At 37.5% G+C, this 27416-nt stretch overlaps 1 protein-coding gene across 2 annotated transcripts; it reads left to right on the plus strand.

The window, feature by feature from the left end:
• Window positions 1-10373: 10373 nt before the first annotated feature.
• On the plus strand, window positions 10374-27385 carry hwt (SH2 domain-containing adapter heavyweight). Of its 2 annotated transcripts, XM_018539361.1 has the most exons (6): window positions 10609-10623; window positions 10691-11292; window positions 11745-13368; window positions 23345-23540; window positions 24105-24224; window positions 24349-27385. In XM_018539361.1, the coding sequence occupies exons 2-6, from the start codon at window positions 10921-10923 to the stop codon at window positions 24536-24538; spliced, it is 2502 nt and encodes an 833-aa protein (XP_018394863.1). In that variant the 5' UTR covers window positions 10609-10623; window positions 10691-10920; the 3' UTR covers window positions 24539-27385. The 2 variants fall into 2 exon arrangements, with proteins under 2 accessions (XP_018394862.1, XP_018394863.1); XM_018539360.1 differs by having other exon boundaries at window positions 10374-11292.
• Window positions 27386-27416: the final 31 nt, after the last annotated feature.

Below are 27416 nucleotides of genomic sequence, written 5' to 3' on the forward strand. Positions count from 1 at the left end.
TCTGGAGTACGCACTTTGTCGCGAGACAAATCAAATACGGCACACTGTACTGCTAACGACTTATGGCGAATTAAAAGCAAAAATTTCTTCTGTCAAATGAGATTACCTAAATGTTTTAAAAATATTTACATTTAATTACTATATGAAAGAAATATGGGTGCAATAAATTACTACACTGAGTATTCCATAATTATTCAGTTTAGTAATGGTAATGGTAATTCCGAAACACTCATGTATTCTGCTTCCTTTTAATTGATATTAATTAAATTTTTTTTAAAGAAACCTATCATTATTTTAATTACGTTCAATATCATGTGAATGTACGATGTGTCACTAAAAGAACTTTTGGGCTCCTCGTTTGTTCCTGCGACCCCTCTTCAAAGTTACCCTCATTTCAATTACTGGTACCAGGTGACTTGTAGCTCATTCCGCGTCCCCGAGCAGTTAACGCCTGTGCGGGTCCATCGTATGCAAATGTCAATCCGTCCGTCGGTTTGCGTCCGTCGTCCGAGTGGGAGAAGGCGGGTCTGGTGTTCATCAAACGCTGTTCAAAAGCTGCCGACATATATATATATATGTATATATTTGTTAGCAGAAAATATTCGTGTGCAGAATACTGAATTAGAGCCGCAGATTTTTCATTGCAACGCAATCCTTTTTCTTTTATTTGCTTAAATAATCTACACATTTGAGCTTTAATGGTATTTTGTAACAATTTTACAATCTTCTATGTTTTTTTTTAAATAATTGGACTAATGTGATTTATATACATAATATATATAAACATAATACATATGATCTCTCTTTTTGTAACCTCAGAAGATCAAAGAGGCCTGACTGTACTCTAATAGGCCATTCTGATTTTAAGTAGCTAGGATACCTCGAGAGAGAAAGGGAGATTGACTTCATTGTCCAGCTATAAAATACAATAAATACGTGCTCATAACGCGATAAAGCATATACTCGAGAATATCCAATCTCTACCAGTTTCTATACTTCTATCTAAACAACTTGAAAATCTGATCGCTATAAAGATAAATAGTTGACGAGATCCTTCAGTCCTTGCTTATGCTGTCATTCATACTTTGTTCTCTCTCTCCGTCTCTTTCTTTACCCATCGCCGTTTCCCTTTCCGTCTTATTTTAGGATACGCCGCATCATATCCCTCACTTTCTCGCGTCGTAAACTAGATCATTTACAAACTGTCACCAGCATAATTTCGGCTCGTCCGACGATAAGTACGTGCTTAGAGCTGGAGGCGAGATCTTATTCCCCGAGCAATTTTGCAAGCTAAATTCGCGCATCGCCATGGCAAGATGGAAAGTTTATCGCATATAGCGATATCAAGGGACGCGCCGTGCAATATCGACATGGTTGAATTGACATCAAAGCCTTTAGTTCTACTGCGCGATTTCTGTCAGAAAAAAATCATTTGAAATCTCTGTTATTAGATTTTGTCCGAAACTGTTTGACTCACTGTGTCCTATTCTCGTTAGCAATATGTACCGGGAAACGAATTAGCATCCTAATCATATCATTTCGTTTCGTTTACCGTAAAACCGAATCCCCCGATTGACTGTTTTAGCTTTCTCTTTGGCAATTGGACCTTTTGGTTCATGCTGAAAGTGTAGGGTGAATAAAAAGTGGTTAACGAGATTCGTATGCGAATAATGTTTTTGAGTAACTTTTTGATAGGATTATTTTATTTGTACCAAAAAAAAAAAGAGTGCATTGCTTGTAAAAATTTTCTTTATTCGTTATGAAACGAACGAATAACATTGTTATGCGTTAGCCGGTTTATATCGATGCGAAATTTTAAAAACAACATACACGCAGTTTTGTCGCTCGTCGACATACATATACGGCAGCCTCGGAGGGCAAAGGTCGGTACTAAGCTACGAAGCCGAACCCTTCGCCAGGAGGGAGCCCTTGAATTCATTTCATGGGCAATTACAATTAGCATTTATGCCACGATTTGCATATCGTTGCGAGACAATTTCGCGCGCGCTTGGCTTAATCTCTGTGTCAGATGCTTTCGCGTCGTACAAGAAACGTTCGTAGCTGCTAAAGATCGCCTATCTTACCGTATAAACTACTGAAATTTCCGGTGAGATCCCGTGACCCCCTGAGATAACGTTTAACGCAGCGACAGAATTCTAACAGAGAGAAGTAGTATTATATAATATTTAAAATTGATTTTTTGTAAGCGAAATATTGTAAACTATTACCTGCTGTAACTTTTCAATTTTTAGCCATAATTTTCGAAGCGAGTAAATCTCGAACAAAATTTCTATAAAGGTAAAATCAGGTATCCGTATGTCAAATAGTATCACGAGTCTTGATTGTAATCAAAATTGCAACGGCACGGTTTGAAAACGAATACGAGATTTCTCGTTAACTCGATGAGCCGCCGCACAGTGAGCAGCGAAACGTAAGATTGAATTTGAAGCAAAAGTAAACTCGCGACATGATTAATTCGAAGAGTCCATAAAGGGGTTGAGGTACGCATGGTTGGCGAATGCTCGAAATCGGCGGGTAGGTTTCGGGCACGTTCGAAACCCTCTTGGTTTACCTTCGTCGGATTCGACCCTTTCCGCCGCAAACGATTGCGCCCGCGTGTGACCACCGACGTAGATTTCAATTGTGCAATGTCTACCGACAGAAAAGCGAATAATCCACGCGTTGCGTTGCCCATGCCGTACCTCATACTCTCTTTTTACCGTCGCACAACCCTTTCCGATGAACCTAAACATTGATTTTACTGGTAATAAAATCAATTGAAGCTAACGACTCAGAGATGCATTCGCACAATCGCTCTTAAATTTTACGAGGAGCAAAATCACCGTTGAGGATCAGCCGAAGCGTGAGGGGATTTAACATGGGTATGCTCAAGGGGCGGACAGAGAAGGGCACTTGTTCCCCTAAATTTCAGCGAGAAAAAATAATTAAATTATGAAAATTATTTTTACGACGAAAAATTAAATGTTCATTACCCAATTTGTAACTCACGCGTTATTCGTAAAAAAGTTTGTTGAAAATTCTCGAAGGCTAGTTTTGATTTAAGTATTTTAATAAGTTTTGTGTGAAGACAAATTTTTGCCCCTTTTTGATTAAAATCTTAGGTACGCTTGTGGGAATTAGAACTGCATTTAGGGTTTTCTGTATACTCTGTATGTTGAATAAATGAAGGGAGAAAAAAAGATTCATGCCACTCTTTACAGAAGATATTCTGAAATCAATGGATATCTTTCTTAAGAAAATCTTAAGAAAAGCTTTTGATCAATTAGATCTCAGTTCAACTGTGATAATAATCATCTAATGTTTATGCAGAATTATTAAAGCGAACGACTTAATTCGACAAGCAGAAACGTATCTTTTTAGTTCAAAGCTGTCAGTTTCATCAATGGACAGCTTTATACGAAGCAGTAATCAAAAGACATCGCGTTGGAGCGATGCTCTAAAAGGCCGATGTACCCTCGTAATCAGTCGTTGCTTCAATCATCTCGTACTATATGTATACATGTTCGAGAATGTGCGTCTGTGGCAAATCTGTAAAAAAAATAGATATATTCTCTTCAAAGTGGCCCGCTTCCCTTTCCGATATTTCCTTTCCTTTGTAGTGACAGCTTGTAATCGTTGTTATGACTCTGATAACTTTGGCTTGTTAGTAGCTCTTTCTTACTTTAAAAAGATGACTGAAGGGCGTAATAAAAAGGGAGACATTTGAAGTAGATATACTTTTATAAAGAAGAAATATCGATACTATACGGAATTCCTCTCTCGTCATACGCTACAATCTTCGCTTCAATCATCTCGTAATACATTGCATTGGATAACGCGAGATTACAGGCGACACTAATTGATTAGTTCGAGTTGCTTTGCATAACAACGAGATAGAAATTTATCGTTATGTTCATCAGCTCAATCTTCCTGAATGCGTTTGATAATCTTTGGATGGTTTATGTTCATCTTCGTGCGACCAAACGTCACCCTTCCACGAATCTTGACACGGCTGACACATTTCGTACGAGATACTTTGGCCAATCTCGTGACCATAACCATGGACCCTGGCACGACGCAGCCAATAACCAAGATTGGCTTTCGTTTTCTCGCTGCTCGGCTTGGCTCGTAATCTTTAGCTGCTTCGTAAGTTGCCCCGAAGATCCTTCTAAACGTTGACTGGCGATATCGTCCGAGGTTAGGCAATTGCGCCGCCATCTTATATAGGTACCTTCTTACTTCTTCTTCGTCGCTTGCTTTCTCTTCCGCCTGAAAGATGATACAATCCCACGATTCACATATCCCGCAGACACACCATCACCACCTCGGTCACGTTACGGAGACAATATCTAATAAAATGCTGAGCGAAGTGGTTCCGAGCTTGCGTTACGGTCTTTCTTATATAAAGATTTCCTCAGAATTTTGCCCTACCTTTGGCCGTGAATCGCAGGAGAAATGAAAGATTGCATAAATAGTATTGCGACCATCACGGTCAAAATGAAGTTACATGTTCCAGATTATCATATAATTGAGAATCCGATTCCAAGATAACATACCGTTATAGTAGTTAGAACTTTATGTTACCATAATATGCTGAGATGAGTATAATATTTGTTAGAATAATCTTTCCTCGAAGTATGATTTCTTACACAATTATTGTGATTTGCACAAATATAATTTAATATGTGTTTTAAATAATAATTATATGTAACTTTAAATGATAAATTCCAAACGGAAATTTTAATCAATATATATATTATAGATACATATATATATATCATTACTAAATTTTAGACTTTATATGTATTATAATTTTAATTTATATTATTTAATGTGATTTATTTAGTGACGTAGAATTATTATTTTATTTTTGTGGCTAGATAATTTGGCAAATATTAAAATAAGCTTGTACGAGATTCGTAAACGATTTTTAACAACCAGCGATTTTTATGGATTACATTCCACGGCCTTGACGACTGTTCCTAATGGAAAATTGATTGCAACATCGTTATGTACTGACCTTAATCGAGGCAGATAACAACTCTCTTGCGCAAGTTTTTTTTGCATCCTCGCCTATTTCGCACATATAGATCCCATGCATTGTAAATCCAAAATAGATCGCCTCGGATGTTCATCTTCGTTATCTATAGACTCATGTAAACAGGATGCATGCGACAGTGTTTCGTGTTATCTGTAGTGATTGCTAGGCGAGGGTTGTCGCTCACCGGCCGTAATAGATTCATTAGGGTAGACACCACCGCCTATCCCCGATGTATCGTCACCCCTAACTCTGCATATACATACCCTCTTTCATTTTCTGTCACTCGATCACTCATTCGTATGTAGTATCCGTTACTGACTCATCTACATGTTCCGGTGTTATATACAATAATTAGCCTTTTATTCATCTGAATCCATCAACGGATTTTTCACTAATAACTCCATTGTACATAGAACTTACTTTTGTGTATTGCACGTATTTAATTTTATATAGTATAAAACGTGTATTTTATAATATATAACATATAATTCTCAATAAAACCTGAATCATTTAAAAAAAAAAACACCAGACTCATAATTTTATATTTGTATTTCTATATATGTTATAAATAATATAAAACATATAGGTATGCCAATTGCAGATCTGTATTTGAGTTCAATCACTATTCCGAATGTTTTATTCATTAATTAAACAAAATTCGTTTACGTCACTCAAGAGCGGACGTTTCATTTTTTTCAGCCAATATATGTAATCCAGTCCAATTTAATCGAACTGCTCGATCACTTCGTGAGAATAGCGAACCTTCTAGCTCGCTATTCTCTCTTCCGACCCTCGACAGATATTTTACAAATCAGATTATCGATTGTTAATCAATATCACTCTGTAATTTGGCGGTACGCCAGCATGCTTTTGTATATATGTTTGCGTGCGCATTCAATGGAAGGTTATGCTGTCCATTACAATATTTCTCGCTTACAAATGAGTAATAACGACGATAGTGGGCGATGCAATTATTCGTATCTAGTACAGGCTTGAAATGCAATTTTCGTATACCCTCTATACATCACAAAAAGTAAAAAAATATCGCGAGTTGACACATTTTATATTTCAATTTTTTAAGATAAAGAGATTTTAGATTTATATTTTATTCAACCGTAGATTGCTTCAAATATTGAAACAAACAATATTTTCTTGCTTATTGCAGTATTTTAATATGTTTACTTTCACGAGATTTAATCCTACGCCTTGCTTGAGTTTGCACGAACGAAACAGATGCAAATACATATTCATGTCTTCTTCGATCTCACTGCCACGGGAGTTTTCTTTACCTTGTTTTTTGTTTCCCGAGGATATTTGTTTTTTTTAAGTTCCCCTGTCTCTCAGCATGTTTCTCTGATATAATTTTATCGTGGTATTACATCACCAACTGCGCAAAACAATATTGCGTTTCCTCATTAGCATTCCGTTCTGATGTTGCAACACTCAGTATTGTATTTTTACCATTAATCCTGCGGATCGGTGTTCTGTTTAATTCTGCGCATCTTTTTGAATGTTTAAAAGTTTGACGGCGAAAAGTTTCGCCGAGTAAAGTCGGTAGGAAAGTAGCTTCAGGTGAAAAGAAAAGGTAATGGATCCTCGCTCCCGTTTTTCATCCTCGCGAAGGGGATGGGTCATCAGTCGCCTTCCTGCCCCTTTGTGAAAGTTTGAATACGTAGACAACGTCTGGTTTCGTAGGGACCATTTCTTCCGCAGCTTCTCGTATCCGAGGCTTCTTCGCCGTTTGTCACCCGCTGCCAAGAATGTGCCGCGAGTTCGAAAGAGAAGATGAAATGGAATCGCACGCGGTTCGTCCCCATTTTATGACGACAGGCGGATAGTGAGATAATTTGTCGGAATCATTGTCCAGGAATTAATTCTCCATTTCGCGCTTTACGAATCCCCCAGTCGCCACTCCTTTGTATTTGACCATGGAAAATGAAGTTTAAGCCCTCTCGTGATAGTGAAATACGCAGGAAATTGGGGATATCCTGCCGCGTTATGGATCCCACAGTGATTTTACCTGACCAATACCATGGCATGATAATATGAATAAATCTGTATTTTACTAAATTGGTCGGTATTTCTAAATTTATAAAAAAAAAATTTAATATGATATTTATTATTTATTTAACTATAAATCTGTATAATTTTTTGCATTGAATTTAATAAACTTGAAATTATTAAAGTAATAATATAAGATTGATAAAGGACTCTTATTATAAACATAAACGAAAAAAGTTAAAAGGACGTTGTAAGAGTCAAAAGAAATAATTTAAAACAACAATTAAAAAAAGAAAAACGCATATATGTAATAAATTAATTTCAAAAGAAAAAATTCCTTCGAAGATGTACATTAAAAATTAACAATATAAAAAGACTTGTTTAAAATTCGAAGATGTACATTAAAAAATAACAATATTCAAAAAAAAAACCTGCTTAACGTTTCGACTCGTAGATTGAGTCTTTTTCAAAAGCGCAAACATATTCTTAAAGTTAAAATTCATTGAATTAATTCTGGGAATCCATCTTCATCACAACCAACTATTGTTCCTCTAGCGATTAGTAGATCGTAAGAAAAAAGTCAGCTATAAAAATTATGTAGATATGACAAGCTTTAGAATAAAAAAAAATATTAAATCCATCAAGAAAATTGTACGTTAACAAAAATTGTAACAATATCAAACCTTTGGAGATGGGCAACATTATTCAAAGCTCTCTAAATCAGTCAGTACACTCCGCAATCTATTCGTCAATGTGTAATTTTTTAACGTCAAAATTATAAAATTGATATACATTATTCCGCAATTAATAAGTATGTGACGCCACTATGAATGTTCGAAGGAAACTGATACAGAATACAACATGACAATGTCAGACTTTGTTTATAATCGAAGAATATGCTTCGTGGAGATCTATCGTGTCAGATTGTAAGTTAAGACTGTTATATTGTTAATTTTTATATTGTTAATTTTTAATGTACATCTTCGAAGGAATTTTTTCTTTTGAAATTAATTTATTACATATATGCGTTTTTCTGTTTTTAATTGTTGTTTTAAGTTATTTCTTTTGACTCTTACAACGTCCTTTTAACTTTTTTCGTTTATGATTATTAAAGTATATTTATAATAGTTGTGTGTGTACATATTTAACAATTACAAAATATCTATTGTATTATAGTCACATAATAAGATTTTTAATCTCTCAATTATAACAATGTCCAAATCGATCTAATTTACACACCAACATGGTTTATAATATTTTAAACTCCGAGCTTTTTCTTTTCGCTGTATTTCTGTAAAAACAGATTTTAATAATTTTTTTAATCTAAACATGCTAAACTGTATAGAATATAAATCTATAAATAAAAAAAGATCTTGATAATAGTATCAAAAGTTATAACAGAAAACGTAAGCAAGAGTCTTTAAAAAAAGTGTTTCATTCAAAAGATTATATCTTTATGAAAACACAACTAAAAAATAAAAATAAATATCGTTATAGAAATAGGATATTAATTTTAAAAAAATTATGTTATATTAGTTGGTTACAAAAATTATAATTATTTCAATGGAATCTCTGTTACACTATAAAACTTGAGTATTTTAAAACATGCTTGAAAAAAAATGTTATAAATATTACATTATGATACTAATAATATTTATTAGCATATTATTGAAACTATGATTAATTATGATTAATATAAAAGGAAATACAAGATTTTATTGATGATCAAGGCAAACATTGCAAACTCTTGTTTCTATTTTTTTGGTATAAAAATTAATACAGAAAATTATTAAATCATCTGAGAAAATTGAGTTAGCGGAGTTTTTAAATAAATGTAAAAAAAGCCGTACCGTAATCCATGTCGTTAAATAACTACACGAGCATTGTGTAATATGCGTATGACGCGCGTGCGATATGATTACTCACATTGTGTGCGACGATCGATCAAAAATAAATTACCTGGCGACAAAGAGACGTACAAAGACCGCCTATTGCACTCTAAGCGGTCGATATCCGCATCCTGATACTGCGAGCCTTTGTGTCTGGTGCAGTAGTGCTGGCTGGACGATGTGATGGACCAGAACGGCTTCCGATAATAATTTTTTTTTTTTTTCGTTCGGCAAGTTCGTCTGTATATCCACGACGATCCCTGTCAAAAGCAGTAACCAACATGGTTTATGGCGCATCTCGTTCTTGCCGCCTTCACAAGAAGGGAGGGAACGAGGAAGGATTTCGATGGAGCCCTCTCTCCGGTCGAGCATAATGTGCCCATTATCTTCAGTCCTTTCGTCTATTCCGCATGTGTACCTTGCTTATATAATGTACCGGGTGTCCGCGTAATTTTGCGCCTCCTCCATCTGCTCGGTTTTGCTTTCCCTTTCTCTCGTTGCTACCGCGAATGGTCGTGACACGATCGTAAGGTCTAAAGAAGCATTAGATGATACTCGAACGGGTCGACGAATACAAAGAGGCTGAAAGGGGTGGTTGAACAAGATGTGGGGTGGAGGATAGGACGTCAGGCAAGGAAACCAGGGACCATTACGGTAATATCCTATGGACGGAGGAAGTGATTTTTAAGGAGATAAGGCTGCCATTTCAAGGCAATTTTGCTTTCCCCGTGAGCTTCGTTCTCTTTCTTTGGCGGCCCAACTTTCCCGTGCTTCCTTTACAGGACGATTATGAAAATTTCGCGCCGTTTTCGGGGTTCTCGAAGGTAAGCTTTATACACGTAGCTAGGACATCGTTTTACGCGTAAATCTTCTGAACTTTTGCGTTTATGATCAATGAACTCTTTGTCATTTCTGTCTCGATATTTAAACGTTTTGGACGAACCAAAATTATCTTTTCATATAAATAATATATGTATATAATATTATTAAATTATACAAGATTTATACAAATTATACTTACAACTTGTTATTACTAGCGCTTCCATTAATCCTAATCGGTATTTGCGGATCTAGTATACTTTAAATTAAGGTTGCTTGATGTTAATGTAATTGAACAATTTTGTTTTATTTTGAACTATAAAATATGAGGGATAAGATTATGTAATTTAAAATTATATAAGATTGTGAAAAATACGCATTTGAAGCTTTCACGGGTATTATCTTCAATTATACTAAAAGATTTGCGGGTTATCGCCGTATCTTTCTTCATTCTTAAGGCATTAAGAATGAAGAATTGTGAAAAGTATGTGTTATAAACAGTTTTTTAAAATGTAGTTGATGAAAATGTCCGAGTGCTAGACGGATTAACGAATACCGATTAGAGTTAATAAGAGTTATAATAACATTTTAATATAATTATCGTTCTATTTAAATCACTCTACAGATCCTTCAGCGTCTGGTTCATCCTGCGAGGACGATGAAGACGGGCGAGCAGTGATTGTTAGAAAACGAAAGAATAGTATCTACGCTTCCTCGGCTCGTGCCCCATCAGCGGATAGGGACACTTTAACCTCAAACGATGGTCTGCTCGTAGACTGCGTCGCTTTAGTACATCTCACTGATCAATCCCCGACCGAGTCCGCTCAACCTGTGCGTCATCCATCGCCATATTATTACGGCGATCTTTTTAAGGTACCAGAGCAATTGTCCAAATCACAGCCGAACAAGTATCGTAAAAGCGTCAGTCTCGATGTACCAGACGAGCGTTCGCGCACACCCGGTTTACCCAAGAGAAACTCGGTAGCGGGTGATGGAGGATCGTATTCAACCCAGCCACGATATTATCAACAATCACAACAGCAGTATCCACCGCCGCCGCATTATCGCAGTCAGGATCTAGTGAGCCCCACGTCGGGGAACGAGCATGCTGTTCCAGGCAGAAACGAGATCCTCTCGTCGTGCATCATCACCGAGTGGGATCATACCCTCATGCCTCCTCATAGGCTGCTGAGCCATGATCTGCCTACCACCGTTTGTACCTGCGTCGCATCGCCTGAAGAGGAGGAGGATGAGCTAGACCGACGGCAGCCGCAAGGGGCGCGGCATCAAGTACGCAAGCTACGACGTACGCGAAGGATAGACCCGCAGCCGATACTCGTCGAGGACGAGGACGACGTGGAGGGCGAGGACGAGGGAGAAGAGGGGGACGAGGAAGACGCGGAGCCTGAGGAAGAGGACGAAGAAGGGATGGCTAGGCAACGTCACCTCTACGAGACGGCCTTCGACTGCAAGGTCAATCGTTCCGACGATGATCTTGACGATCTCGATCGAGTCACCAATCACGCGGTACTGCATTCCCAGGTATGTATCTACATTAGTTTTAAGTTATTAGCAACTTTGATATTGAGTTAAATGCGATGAAGATTTTTTATTTGCAAGTTGTCGTTACTTTGTTACTTTTATTTTTTCTATTTTTTTTTTATTCTTAACTAATACATTTTGTTGGACTTTGCTTTATGTTTAGCATTCAAATAAACTATTATATAATAGAAACAGCATTTTTCTATTTGTACATGAAAAGAACGGTTTTATTATGAAGCATCCAAAAATCGTTCCTAGAAATACAAAATAACAATGCTGCAAAATATTTTAATATTCTAGCAACCAGAGTTTCAGCATTTTATATATAATTATTTTGATAATTCAATAAAATTATTTTTAGATCTGTAATCTAGCTAAATTTGTGGATACTTTAGCAAAACCGTTCTTTCTATGTAAAAAGTAAGTTTTAAATAAAATAAAATAAAACGTAGATACGAGGTGGTGGTACTGCGCCAGTGAGTAGAACGAGTTCGTCAACGGACACGTCAAAGCAGCAACATCAGCAATCGCTTCCTTATGCTGGTCAATCGCAATCGAGCAAGGATAGACGTAAGGTCGTACTTCTCCGCCCAAAACCAATTCCGAGCCGCTTGCAGCAGCAGCAGCAGCAGCAACAGCAGCAGCAGCAGCAGCAGCAGCAACAACAGCAGCAACAACAATCGCAACAACAATCAGACAATATATCTACTTTGTCCCAGGATGTCGAGTCCCTCCAGATCAATTCAAGCGATGAGAAAACTGGATCGCCGAGATTACCAGCACGTGATTACACACCGTCACCACCATCGACCGCACCCTTACCTGCGAAATTTCACGGAAACCGAGACCATTTGCTGTTGAACATTCGCAGTGCGCCAAATTTACCTTCGCAACAAGATCATCCCCGCTTAAAGGATATGAGATTACCAGTGAAATCATTGTTGCGCGCTAAAGATTCACCGCAGAGCAGCGAGGGCAGTATTCTTGAAATCAAAAGTCGGCCGAAGACCTTTGTCCAGGAGAACATTGATTCTTCACAGGGTCGGCGATTTGATAAGGAGCTCATACTAGAGTTCAAGGACAGGCCCCGGGAGGAGAGACAACGACCACGCAGTCTGATCCGCGAGAACAGGCCAATAATGGAGTTCAAAGGCAGGCCTCATGAAGCGGAGGGCGATCATGCGCGACCGCGAAGAGATGCCGGCCTCTTGGAGTTCAAGTTACGTACCGCGAGACGTCGCATTGGTTACTCTAGCACGGAGAGTATGGCTACTAGTAGCAGTGGCGGTAGTATGGAATCCATTAGAAGTAGCACTAGTGAGGGCAACAGATCGACCAGCAGCTCTGACAGTCGACACAGCACCAGATCACTGAGCTCCCACAGTTCCGACAGTGGCGGCACCAACTGCTACCATCATCATCAACAGCCGTCGCTGCCTGGCTTTCTAAATCATCACGCCACCAAATTGCATATCCTTTCGCCAATCTCCGACAAGTCGTCTCAAGAGCCGGCCTCGGAAACTTCCGACAACAATCGCAACAATAACTCACAGAAGGCCTCGCCCGAGGAGAACATTATCGTTGAGAATAACGTTACTGCGGGCAACAATACCAACACGAACACAGTCACTTCGCCTATGGACACGTCTTTTAAGAAACGACGGACGCCGCAGAATAAGAATCTTATTAATCTCGCTCTGCAGTCATCGTCGTCGGGCGATGCAGAGATCCAGGGATCAGACAGCGGTATATCCATTGAGTCTCGCGCTGGTATCAAGTGCAAACCTTTCGGGTTCCATCTGTTAAAGCCGCAACTTGACAATATTAATTTCGTCGACAATGAGCCGGAACTCTCGGATCTACCCTTCGATATGCCGAAACTGCGTAGAAGACGGTTGCTGATGCAACAAGATGCTACTACATCCGGAAGTGCGACCAGTGTAGACCTAAGGGATCTACCCTTCGACATGCCGAAACTTAGGAAGCGTCTTAGATGTACTCAGAGTACCGAATCCAGTGCTTCTCAGGCATCATCCAGTCTCTCGGTACGCGACGTGGAGCCGCCTCTTTTATTTGGTAAGTTCTTTTTAGTTTACATATTTTTACATTTTGTGTCGTAACTCTAAAAATAAAAGTTTCATCAAATCAGTAATAAATTAATGAATATATATAACATAAATATATAATCACCATTAATACGATTATAGTCTTCAAATACTTCTTTCCATATTTTATTTTTCATGTATTTTAAATTATGCATATATAAATACAAAAAGTATGGCTTTTACCAAAAAATCAAATATTTTTCCAAAGATAATTAACGTAAAGGGAAAGCTTTACGTTAAGATATTTGAGTTTATCTTTCTTTTTAATCGAGCGTCTAGCCATTAAATCAATAAAAACCGCACTTTCGGCACCTCGAGGTAAACTAAGTACTCATCAGGGCAGAGGGGCTACCGTAATTTGATGCTGATCGTTATGAACCTTCCAGACAACAGCTAACATCGTTAAGCTTCACTTAGTTGCTCCCAACGGTTGAATATTCACTACAAATACACACGCCTCTTTGTCAACCATGCATGTATTAATGCCGCATACGACTATCCTTTAATGCACATTATATACACTATAATATATTATTTCTTTTAGTTTACTATTATTTTTTAAAGTAAAGAGCTTTATTTAAAGGAAAAGAACTACTAGAAACGCGAAATAATTATTAGAAACTTTGCAGTAGAACTATTTAAAATTATGGCGAAACTCTACAATTTTCTAATAATTCTGCCACAGATAATACACTAATAGTGATTTTACTTCTCCAACATTTATATTAAATTAATATTGTATGTACATAGCATTAACAGTTGAATTCATAATAATAATAATGTAATTTGGCCAAATATATGCCAAAATATTAAGTAATTTCTCCATATAAGTTATTTAAATATTAAACCCTCATTTATTATTATACAATGAAATCATATTATAGGTAAACATGTATATTATAGATAGAGGTCGGCATTTATATGTATAATGACTCATAGCTATAATTCGGGAATGAACAATAATTACGGACCGATGTTCGACAACTGCAATTTATCAAGTGGTATTGAAGTAACCGCCAGCGTGTAATTTAGATCGCATTAATAGTACGAATCATAGGACATCAATAATTTATCGCTGGCGAGTGAATTTGGTCCAATGCAAGTGCACCGCGAAATGTTTGGAATTAGTCGGGTGATTAAGCCACCACCGTCGCGTCGCTGCCGTCACACCGGGCACCCTCTCCTCTGTTATTCCCCGAAGCTGTATCGTCCAACCTGATGGGACTTTGAACGCACGTCGTCTACCCTCCGAGTTCCCAAATTGCGAAAGCTCTAATGCGAGAGCTACGAGAGAACAGCTCTCTCGCGCACGCTGCATACCGCCTACGGCCGAGGGAGCCGCAACCTGCGGTGACGTCGATCTACGGGGGACGAACGGTAAATGCTGGTACACGAGGGGTAGGCTTGGGTTTACGCGCGCTGATGTATGAACCTACCGGGCTGAGGTGGGCGACGAGGAAAGAGCGGGCGACTATTTTTATCGTCGGTCGAATGCCAATAAAGGCACGGAATGCCCGGTAAATCCGTTTTGCCTGGAAGTTTTACGGGTCCTTGGGAACTGTTTTTTTTTCTCGCCTGGAAGAACATGTGGACGACGACGACCGTACGACGAGTGATTCCTCACGCCGTGAAATACGCCGACGCGGATTTATTTAATCAATTACGGCCCTCGGGGCTTTCTAAAGCACGGTATTCGCTTTTGCGTCGTTGCCCGGGTGATTTAAAGCGCAGTCGATTATTACTTGCAAGTTTCGTCGAGCAAGGGACAAATTATGCGATAGTGGAACGAATTAATATTTCTTTTACATTTCATTATGCAATATGTTGTAAAAAGTGTAATAATTTAACAAAGTTTTTAACAATCTTTTTAAAGGAACGTAGATTTTTTTTAATCTTTCAAACAAGTCTGAAAGAAATAAACCATATAAATTTTATTTATTATTATTAAACACAATAATTTACGCATGAATAACCGCGTTGGTTCATATAGACTTTTTTTATTGAATTTTTAATTTTTAATTTTTAAACAAGCATAACTAAGTAAATTAATTAGATCTTTTATAGAATTAAGAACTCTATTCTGTAACTTTTAACGACTGTATCGTTATTACTTTTTTTTACAAATTACCTGTGTAATGACAATGTAATGATATCGCTACAATCGTTAAGAGTTGCAGAATAGAAGCCTAAATTCCTTTATTGCACATTTAGCAAGTATGTGCATCAATTCGGCAGAATTTGTTCGTCAATAAAGTGCGATAACAAGTGAAAATGAAATGTACGGCGCACTCGATTTCGCTGATAAAAGCCCAGTCATGTCACTCAGTTGCAATCGCTCTTTGAGCAACTACCTTGTTGAAAATATGAATAAATAGCCGTCGTCTGCATGAAGTTTAATCAACGTGCGGGTAAATACGTGAATACGACGCACCAGTTTGTTTGTCGGGCCGGTCCTTTCCGTTTGCCAGATAACGAAAGTGCAGTTGTCACATTGCGTTCTCGCGAAACTACACACGAATTATTTCGACTACGGCTGGTCGAACATTTCATCGTGATGGGCTTTTCGTCGCTAAATGTATGGAGAGACATAAAAAAGCTCCGGCTACTCCGAACAGTTATGCGCGAGCGCATTTTAATGGTAACGAAAATTGTGTACTCGCTTGTGCAGCGTGTGATTATATAATATTGCGCTCATACATGTCCCCAGAGGCTTTTCAAATTTTATGAATACGAAGTCACGTAAATAAATTCAAATTAAAATGTTATTTAGTTACTACCAATGTAGTACCAAATTCTATTAAAAAACATTAAAAATACGTGTGATTTTGTAACCGATGCACTCTCCCCGCATACAATATTTCGCATCCCGATTTGGCAGTTGGAGCTGGCGAATCGAAACCCGTAATATTTTTCCCGGTTGATGGATGTTGGATTCGTAAATTAGCTTTTGAAGAGGGACCAGGAAAAACGGGAGATATAAAGGAACGAGACGTCGAATGCGTTAGCACGTAATCACGACCAGATTTTTCCAAAGATATACGCTTTTTATGCGTTTCGTTGTCGACAATTACTTTTTCGGAAGTGGGAGGCTCAGCAGGGTGGGTGATCGATCGGTTTCCTTGCCCTCGACTATCGCACGTGGCTAGCGTATCATTTTATTGGTTTGTCAGTGCGAATAGGTCGTCGATCACGATAAGCCATCTTGACCGATGAGACGATTTAGTTATTACCCCATCTACATTTTTTAACATTTCTACTATTAGTAACGTTACTATTATTAGCACAGTCATATTTTTATGGACCGTTTAATTAATAATAATAATTTAATACTTATTTTTTATTACATTAAATTGAATTGGATTAAAAAATTATTTCTCTCCGGTAATATCGAATATTTGACCATCATTTCAAATCTCTAGGCATCTTATGTTTGTTTTCATCAATTTACTTTTTTTCAAAACTTATAAAATTCTTAGAATTAAAAAAAGATAAAGATTAAGTTGAACCGAGATAAAAGTTAATCTCATTGATGGGAACGAGAATTTATCTACTTTTCCAAAGATGATGGGTGACAGTGACAAGTCAGCGGCAACGAGAACAGGTGATTTTTCCTTCGGTGTATCACTTTTACATTTCAGCATTGACGTACAGCCAACCTGGAAGGAAAACAGTGCATTGTGCTTTAGATAAAAGCCATCAGCTTGTGCCGGTCCACAATGCGCTAGAGAGTGGAGGCTAAAGTATACAGCCTAAAGCCACTGCTTCGTTCTGCTTTTTGCATACTCTTCCCACGTACCAACGGGTTTATGTGTACGCTTGTATATTGGGTATCGATGTGTGGAGCACGTGTCACCAGGAAGATAGGCGCGCATTGAAAATATCGGAAATATTACGCCCTACTTGCGACAAGTTTGCGGTGTCCCCTTTTCGATCATCTCTCTTTTAAACGTCATTGTTGAAATGACTCCTTTGATATCGGCATTATCGCACTCGGTAAAATAAATATAATAAAATAAATCAATGATATATCTCGCAAAAGCGAGAAGTAGTTGTATTTTGCTCGTATATTACGCATTTTGTCTGTAAATACATTCGACTTTTTTTTGCATCATCGCTTTAGGTCGTTTACAACAAAGCGAAAAAATTGATACTCACAATCTCGACGAGCACATCTGTCTCGTGCGTAGGCCGTTTAATGGCCGACCACGTGAACTCATAGCTAGTGGCGATCGTTAACGGTCCAAAGAAGAGGGAAGAAGGAGGCAAAAAACTGCATTGACGCGGTGATATCTGGCTCGGCTCGCTTCGTTGGGTACACCGGGGAAGGTTTGGCAAACGGTAGAAGAAGTGTGCGTACACAAGACTCCTTCCGGTTGTTTACGACTGAAGTTGTTAAGTGTAACTTACATCAGAGTCTTTGTTTTTCCGCCGTGACGATCCGTATTCTCATCTACCAAATGCGATCCAAGAGTTTCAAGCAAAAACACGTTGTTTTTGTCGCTTAAGAATAAATGCCCAAGAGAATAAAAAAAAAAAGGAGACAAAAGCAGAAAAGGTAGTATCTAAAATCAAAATCGTGTATTCCTGATTTACTTCAGTCGTAAGAAACATTTGAGAATATGTTTTCTTCATATTATTTCTCTGGTTATTATAATGCGTTGAATTCAATCGAGAAGAGGTCATGAGAAATACTTATCTAAGTGAATTGTGGGACAGATATTGCCATAATTTTATCGTTGTTTTCGATAACTCGATATAGCCTCGAACGTTTGTCGCAAACTATTCTGTTTACTCCGTCCCTGACGTAAAGAATCCGAAATTTCGTTATATCGTAACTATTCATGAACGCAAACCACGTACGGTTAAGTCAACATCGCACATACAGTCTGCCATTTGGCAGTTGATAGTGGCCAATCTAACTTGTGAATGTAATCAAGAATTTCATTTTAAAGATGTCGCGTTTAGGAAATTTATTTTAAATGTGTCGCATCATCAACTTCTGTAGATAAAGAGAATCAATGTCTCGTGGATGAACACAATATAACGTGATTATTTATATTCGTTTGTTAAGCAATAAGGTTACTACGAATTATATTTGTACATAATTAAATTTAATAATTAGATACTATTTTTTTCTATCACAACGTATGGTGCTTGTTAACGAAGTGAAATTAAAACGTTGTGGCAGTCTAACCAGCTTCAATTTTCATGGTTTTCTATGAATGCAGATTTTTAACGACCATCCGTATTTCTGACGAATTTTTACGGCTCGTGAATTTCAGAAGAGCCAGCAAATTGCGTATATTACGTTCACTCTGTTTTTAAATTCTTCGCTCGGAGGGATTTTGCAACGCAGACAACGATTGTTGTATGCACATATAATACTATATATACTTTATGTGATGATGTCCTAGCTGGTAAACGCAATTTTACTGGTTCAAGAATCTAACCACGTACTATTTGCCTGATGTCACAAGTCACGACTGTCTGCCGTTATCCATTTGGTACCGATCCAAAATGCCACCGCGACATGAACTGCTATTCGGCTGACTATACCCGGGGATTTTCTACTGGCGAGTTTTATCGGTATTATTATTTAGTGTTAACGTGTTTTGATGATCATACTTGGCAAAACACGTAGAATTTTTATAATTAAGTAAAGATAATTAAGTAAACTACTTGTGTGCGCGCGTAAATTTTATTGATACTATTTACAATCTTATGTTTATGCTATTTAAAAAATTATCTCTCTCGTTAATTTTAGAAACATATTAATTTTTTGTGTGTTTACAATTAATTTATTATTTAAGTTATCTTAACTCTCCATTGACAATATGAAATTTTTACCGTTTATCTGGATCTTCGAACTTCAGTGTAAATTTTTAAATTATTTTAGGCTATATATATACATATATATATATATAAAAATCTGACAAATTCTTACATATTTATAAAAGGTTTAATAATAAGTTTTTATTAGAAAACTATGGTATTTCACTTATTCTTTTTATAGATTTAAGTCTACCAGATTTACAATAAAAAATCGTTAAAGTCTGTTAAAATCATTAAAGTCAATTAAAGTCTAATTGCCGATAAAGAACTAATTAAAAAATGTATAAAAAAGAAAATAAAGTGTATAGATTTTTGTATCATTTTCTCCCTTCTTTTCGCATAATTATTTTCATAATTATTCAGTTTCTTTTTAAGATGATAATACTAACACCCGGAAAATCATCTTTAAGATCGTAACATGCCGTTGTCAGCAGACAAGGGGAAAGATGCGATCAGATATCAAAGGATTATCCAATAACTAACTATATAATGTCCTGTGATAAATTATCCGCCAGACTTGAGGATCTTAACAATTTCCGATTTTACTACTTCAAAGAATTGATATTTCATTGTTATATGCATAAGATGTTCTTAATAGAAACTCTGTTCACATTTAAAGTATAATAATATATTACATTGTTAACAAAATATAATACTGTTTTCTTGATGCAAATCGAACCAAATTATTATCTAGTTATACATTTTTTATCAAAAAAATCTAATTTTTTAAAATATTAATATTAAATATTTTGTGAACAATTTTATCAGAAAAATATGAAGCACACTGTTATCAATATTAACAACTTGAATTTTTGGTAGTAATAAAAAAATAAAAGTCCCAGAGTGAATTATTTCATAAATAATAAATGTACTGACAATCAGTAGCGTAGATCATATCGGTGATCCTTGAACAAATTGTACAAGTATCATTCGAATCGTACGATGGAAACGTCTGACATGTGCCTATCGTACTTCATATTTCATGAGGATCGCGAACGTATCAACTATTCCGAGCAGGTTCGAAGTGTTTGCCATCGCGTCGATAAGGGCCCGTCGACGGAGGGATAGAAGAGCTCAAGGGCGTGTAACTGCAACATCTGTTGGCGAAGAGATCTCCGAGGCCTATCCAGGGCAACGTGCGTCTCGCATCTGTTGTTCGGACATTTCGACGCTATTGCGAAATATCTCCGAGGGAGAGTATAGAGTTTCGTAACGATGCAATAGCAGCTAAAGACGCGTTTGTGGCGAGATTGCGAACTCATCGTGACTGGTAGCTTTCGAGAGAGATCTTCTCCATTTACTGTTATTTTATGCGCGAGAATTTTTCAAACTAAACTTTCAACCTGACTAGTTTTACGTCTGTCGACGGTTGTAACGTAAATGTGATTGATTCCGCACTTCCATTATTCATTCCGATATTCATGGAAGCATTTTGCTCCAAGAGGTTTTTTTAGGCGTTTTTCACAATTCAAAGTTTTCCTCCTAAAATGACAAGTTTTTATATACGGTTGTGCGTAATGTGACTGCGCCGTCATAAGGTGTCATCTCTTTTTTAATAGCGCCTTGCCACTCAATGGAATCGCCATTGACTCCTTTCTCGAGCGCGTTTGACACGCCGGCTCCCCGAAGCAGTAAATTCGCCAGTGTCGTAAATCTCTGCGGCGGGTTCCACCCTCGATCTTCTTCGCTCGGCAATAAATACGGATCGCTGGCGCGCGAGGCTGCTCGACTTCTCCGCCGGCGTTATTCCGACGAGCCGTCTCAGTCTCCGGCGATACGCAATACGTCCTGATTTTCGCGAGGAATTAAAATTTCCGTTCGCCGTTCGTAGCTTCCTGACGGCGAACGCCTGCGAGATTTCCTGTGTACACCCCCATCTCCGAGTTTCATTCGTGACCAGGAATTTCCCTGGAGACGTCTGCGGCGACGTGTCTCGCGTGTCTCTCGTCGAACGAATATTTTCCACCCTTCCTAGCTACTCCTCTTCTCTGACTTTCTAACGCCGCGCGCAATCACCGTTCCCTTTTTCCTATACGAGACGTCTCAAAACATCACTCGACGAAACTTTGCGCGGTCTTAAAGCAAACAACAAGCACGCTACGAATTCCTATATATGATCATCATCGATGGAGTTTATTCGTGTCCTTGACGTTCCTGTGTACGATCCGGTACCGAGCATCTCTCGACGGCTTCTCCCCATTTCCCGTGGGAGCATGCGGTCGGAAAGCCCGCGAAGAAATTGATTGAGACGTATCTCCGTCAGAGACGGATATTAAAACAGTCTGGAGGAAGCAAGGACTAAGGATACGAGTGTCAGGACGAGAGATTACTCATTCAGGGTGGATGCTGTACAAAAGACGAGTTTTGGTCTCGGGAGCAAAATTCCTAGCAAAGACAGAGACGAGGAAAAAACCGTTTACACCGTCGCCGAGGAAAAGGAAGAGGAAAACCAAGCAGATAAATCTGCTGGGCCGATCGCCAGATTGAATTTAATAATACAGACGCACGCAATCTCGTCGAGTAGCGTTAGCCGTTCGGCGCGGTTAATGTTTAACCATTCTCGAAACGTGTGTTTCGCAAAAAGGAATTGAATAGAAATGGCGCGTGAGAGATATACCCACCGTCTTTCGGGTTGTTCTTTTATCGTAATTTGATGTGCATGCAGAGAATATTTTAGAAACTAATTGTCGTTTCCACAAACTGTATGGCAAATTTAAAATCGCGACTTCCTCCCTGCGAAAGTTTTCCAGATATAATTATTTGTCGTACATTAAGGAAACTTTATAATATAGATTATTATTGCATTAAGATTTAAATTATATAATTACGAAAATAAAATAATTATAATATAAGTTATGAGATAGATAAAAAGTAATTATTAGATACTATTATATTTAAATTAAATTCTTACAAAAGTAAAAATCTTGGATAGAAAAAAATGAATATACCTATAATATATTTTTTAATTCAGATATATTAAGGAATATAACAATGATAAACAAATGTATATATTTTTAGTAATAAAAAGTTTTAGCACATGAAAAGAAACAATCAAAAAAAGAAAAAAAAACAGTAAAAGAAAAACATGTTAAAAGAACAGTCGGGGATGTTATATCCACAGTGAGACTAAAGGATTAAAATTAAATAATATTTTGTTTTCTCACAATTTGTTAAAACTTTTATCTATGTGATATATAATTCTGTAACTGCAGGCACTTCGCTTATAATCTATCTGTTTTTTCCTTGAGACATCGTAAATATCTGCAAATGTATGCGTGCCCAGACGTAAGTACCTCGGCGTGCCCTTCGGACACATTAAGCCGCAAAAGAGGCTAACTCGACGTTACACCTGTCAGAGCAATTTTGTTTTACCTGCGTCATGTACCGCGTCCGAGAAGTCAACCGCTAAGAGATTGCGCCAACAAATGAAATTAGCGTCCTACTATATTCAGGGGCGTTTCTTTGATGCGGAGTGTCCTTCGTCGATCATTATCGTTCACAGAAAACCCTCGACCCTGATATTATCAAGGCAAAAAGTCACGTAACCATTAAAAGTTAGATATGAATAAACGGTTCGTAATAGAGTAATCTGTCACCTTTGAACAATTTTTTTTAGGAAGCAGTCTTATGTCTTTTAGTCAAATGCAAGTTCATACTACTATTTCATTTATTTTTAATACTATATTTAATTTTATATTATATTAATATTATTATTTAATAACGATTTTTCACAGTATTATTTTAATAATATCAAAGATTTTTTCGTTTTCATCATTATTCATAATATAATTATTTATTACAATATTAAATATCAACATTCTAATCTGATTTTAATCATCTCAGTCTTAAACGAGGATTTACAAAAGCTGAGCTCATGTACAAAAAATTTGAGAAGAGTGACAATATCGTAACAATTTTCCGTGGATGATGCAACTTAATTCGCTCGTTATTTAGATAGATTCCGACGTATCCAAGTTTTGATTTGTGGCAATTATTAAGGAATCGTAAAGAGCTTACGACGATAGATCGCCTACAATTCCGTATAGTCGGTATATCATCGGTGTTTACTGGCGGGAGCTCCACGATGCGTCTAACTGTCGGGTGACTCATTTCAGGCGGCGGTCTGGCGCGTCCGAAGATGACTCTGAACCTGGATTCTGGTAATACTGCAGCGGGAACGAGTGGGAATTTGGGCAGTCAATTGGTGCCGAAAAAACCTGGTGGCCTAAGCCTCGGCTTACCACTGGAAATCAGCACCGCTCGAATATCAGCTGATCTGGTTGATGTAGAGCTTCCGTTGGAGAGACAAGGGTGAGTGTTTTATCGCCTTTTGTCGCGCTATTTCGAGATATTTTATTTTTGTATAGGTTTAGTGGTATTGCAGCTTTTTTGACAACTTGAATATCGCTAATGAGTTTGTTAACAGTTTTAAAGTTACGAGAGTACTCGTGCTCTTATTTGTATGCGTTCGTACTTTTCCATATCTTTGAATTTTACATAAATACTTTCCGCGAAATATTTTCAGTTTATGGAAAAAATGATTTTGCTGAAGCATTTAAAAATTTTACTAGATGCAGATCTGAAAATAATCTCGTTGGTCCATCAAAATAATTATATAAGAATCTCAAACATGATATGAGTAATACTGCAAAAAATTTTGTATTTGAAAAATTTTAATACTTTAGTAATCAATGTGACCGTCCTATTTTTTATTTTTATGGAAAAAATCTATTTTTAAATCTCTCTCTTTCCCGCTCTTATAAATAATGTATCTAATATTTAAATTTTTAGATTACTTTTGCAAAACCGTTCTGCAATACTAAAACTTTGCGGCTTAATAACGGCACGTTATTTGAAGAGATTTTTTTTATTTAGATGGTATCACGGCTCTATCACACGCATCGAGGCAGAGGGTCTTCTTCGAGTACACCAAGAAGGAAGCTATCTGGTGAGAAACAGCGAGTCGACCAAACAAGATTATTCTTTATCCCTGAAGTAAGTAATATTTAGATAAATATTTTTTCATATATTTGTCAATGTGGACACATATTCATTAAACATTTTTAATTCTTTCGAACGTTATAACTCGCGCGTAATTACGTCGTTGTAATTGTTTTAGGAGCGCCCGTGGTTTCATGCATATGCGCATCCAGAAGAACGAAGAGCTGAACGCATACATTCTGGGACAGTTCAGCAAACCGTTCGAAAACATACCGGAAATGGTTCGTCATTTCAGCGTGAATCGTCTTCCGATACGCGGTGCCGAGCACATGTGTCTCCTGCATCCGGTCATCGTTCAGCTTTTGTAGCGCATCTATCGTAGCGCCATTTAAGGCGCTGTATATCTTTTTTGATAAATCTGTTTTCTTTTTTCCCGACGAGTGCCGAAGCGCGCGATTGCAATGAACGGTAAGCTTGACATAGCGCATGAGATGTAGGAAATATTATTCTCGAACAAGGGAGTCTTCCGAGCATCCGCGAGATGTAGCTGACCCATGGGATCCTCCGTATCAATTCGCATTCTGGTTGAATAAACCGTTCCGCACGAAGAGCGTCAGAGATAATGGACAATAATAGCATCGACGAGGAATATCGCTTCGTCGCGAAATGTTAGGGGAAGTACAGTACAAAAGTAAAAACGATGACAGTGAGCGGAGCTGCTCAACGATACACATGCAGTGGGATCGATCAGACGAGAACGTCCAGGTCCGTGCAATTCGTTGCGAGGCCAGTATTAAACTATGTATGAGGAATCTCAGGTCGCTCCAAGTGAGGATACTTGCTCACAAACGTCATCTTTTTGACAACACTTTACTTTCGCATGTTTATAGCTGAGTCCAAGTTTATAGTCCAAGTTTTTATTGCACAATAAAATTAGAGTCGATAAGGGCGATAAATGTTTATCTCTCCTCCTTTTTCTCACGGACTCGAAAGCGTAAAGATCGGTGTCCTACATGCTTCGTCTTCCTCAAAAACATCGCGCAAACCTACCTCATAGGCAAACGCATGCATCGCGGCACGATGGAGAAACTAACGTATCAGAAATTGCGGTACTAGAAATTGTGGGCTTTTGGGAAACGAAATTACTTGAAACAGATACGAATTATTGTTGGATGAAGTAATGACCGTTGATAACTCTCATGAAAGCTATAATGAATTCGGGATCGACGATTCTAATAGAAGTATACGCGAGAACGTTTTTAAAGACGCTTTTCTCGACGATTGTTCCTTGAATCCGCGACTATTCTGTTACGCATTCTATGAAAGAGACTTTTCAAATGGGATCAGAAATGCTGCTTTACGAAACGATATAATTTAAGTAAGAGGAAAAAGTGTGATGCGCGTATTTAGATTCACATAGAGTGCCGCGTAGAAGCAGCTCGACGTTGAAGCCAAAGTAAAACTAATCCTAATATCCAGTCGAGGAACATAGCGCGGAGCTGTAGGCTGGATACGCGCAGCAAACGCGAATAAAATGCCAAACTTTACTTCTAATCATAATCGTTTAGTCAGGGTTTAGTTGTCCGTCTCATCGTTAATAAGTGATTAAGTAGGTTTAGAACTAAGCAAGCGTATGACAGTCAGTTAGCTCGGTTACGAATCTTGGGTGAGGCGAAAGTTTCGTGTAACTTCGCGAAGAAATTGAGAGTCGAAGAAAATAATAACGAGTGTTTTTTCCGACGCGAGCGACGGTGTTGTCGGAAACGTGAGGAAAGTGGAAAAAAATGATAGTCATCAGACAGTCTGAATCATCGATGGCTTGTCATCCGAGTCATCTGTCCGGGAGTTCACGAGAACACTCGCGGAAGATTTTTGCGATAGGATACAACCGATACATATTTTTTCATGTGATATTAATTTGTTACAGAGATAGCCTAGTTTCACCTGTGATCTGTTACTTATTAATTCCCTCTGTCGCGCGGGCGTGCGCGATAACGATAATAAAATAATTAAACTTGCTATTATTATTACGTAGAATCAGCAACGACGCGTCACTCAGACGCGATGATGAGACGTCCGTGGTGTTACAATAATTTTTCAAGTTAGAAATTCGGTTCGCAGAGGTTGTGAGCGAATTTTCGTTGGCCGCGCAAGTAAGAACAATTTTGCTTAATATTAAGTAGTGACGTAGGGAACTTACGATGAAAAGTAGCGAGTGCCAGTTGCACCGCGTTAGAAAAATTAGCCGATAATTTTATTTGATTTAATGGTTTAATTAGTGTATTACGAAGCAAATAAATTCCCTAATCAAAGTTAATGTTTAAATTCACCATCACAAGAATCACACTTGAATTGTAAACGAGGCACTCTCTACTTTCGCATCTAATTAGGTTGAGTGTAATTCATACGTCGTATTTTAAGCTGCCAGTATTATTAACTGTAATCGATAATGCATATCCATATATGTTAATGTTTAAGACATTATATTGTCTCTATAGCCCGATCATTGATACTATAAGCTATACATATTTATTTCTCCTATTATATTTATTACATTGAATATGGTGATGACATTTCCGTGCGCCGTTAATTTAATCGCGAATTCATAGAGCTGTAATCTTTAGTGATTCTATATTCCGTATACGTAGAGTAATACTATTTGTCAAAAGGCAGTACGTAAATTGTATGGTAGACACTAACTTGTAGATACTTCCTGTACCTTGAAATTTATATGAAGTAGCACTTAGATTACGTAATATATATATATATATATTATATATAAATATATATTATTATAAATGATTATACTAGCGCGCATAGCTCTCGTTTGTAGGATACATAAAATAAGATCGAGCAAAAGTGGAATGAGTCCAATAAAATACTTTGAGCGCTGTGCACGCCCTTTACGTAAAAAGGGATTTCGGACGACAATGTGCAATATTCTGACACGGTCTCGTATGGCCGTAAACGTGAAGTGCGATCCAATATTTTTGTTTTAGCAAGCAGACCACCAATGTTCCAAATCGACTTCACTAGGTAGTCTTGTGTACTCTGGAAATTTCTCTTAATAATAAAATAATTAATAACTCCAGTTTGATTATGATTTCAGTCGGAGTTTCTCTTTCTCTCGCTATCTTTTCATTTAAATAACCCTAAAAAATTATCTTACAGAATAAAGAATAAAAAATTTTGTACGAAAGATTTTACAAAGTTGTATAAGGAGATATAAAAACGTATATCGAAGAA

This window comes from Cyphomyrmex costatus, unplaced genomic scaffold (genome assembly GCF_001594065.2).
Source record: "Cyphomyrmex costatus isolate MS0001 unplaced genomic scaffold, Ccosl1.0 scaffold211, whole genome shotgun sequence".
In the NCBI taxonomy this organism is placed as follows: Eukaryota; Metazoa; Arthropoda; class Insecta; order Hymenoptera; family Formicidae; genus Cyphomyrmex; species Cyphomyrmex costatus.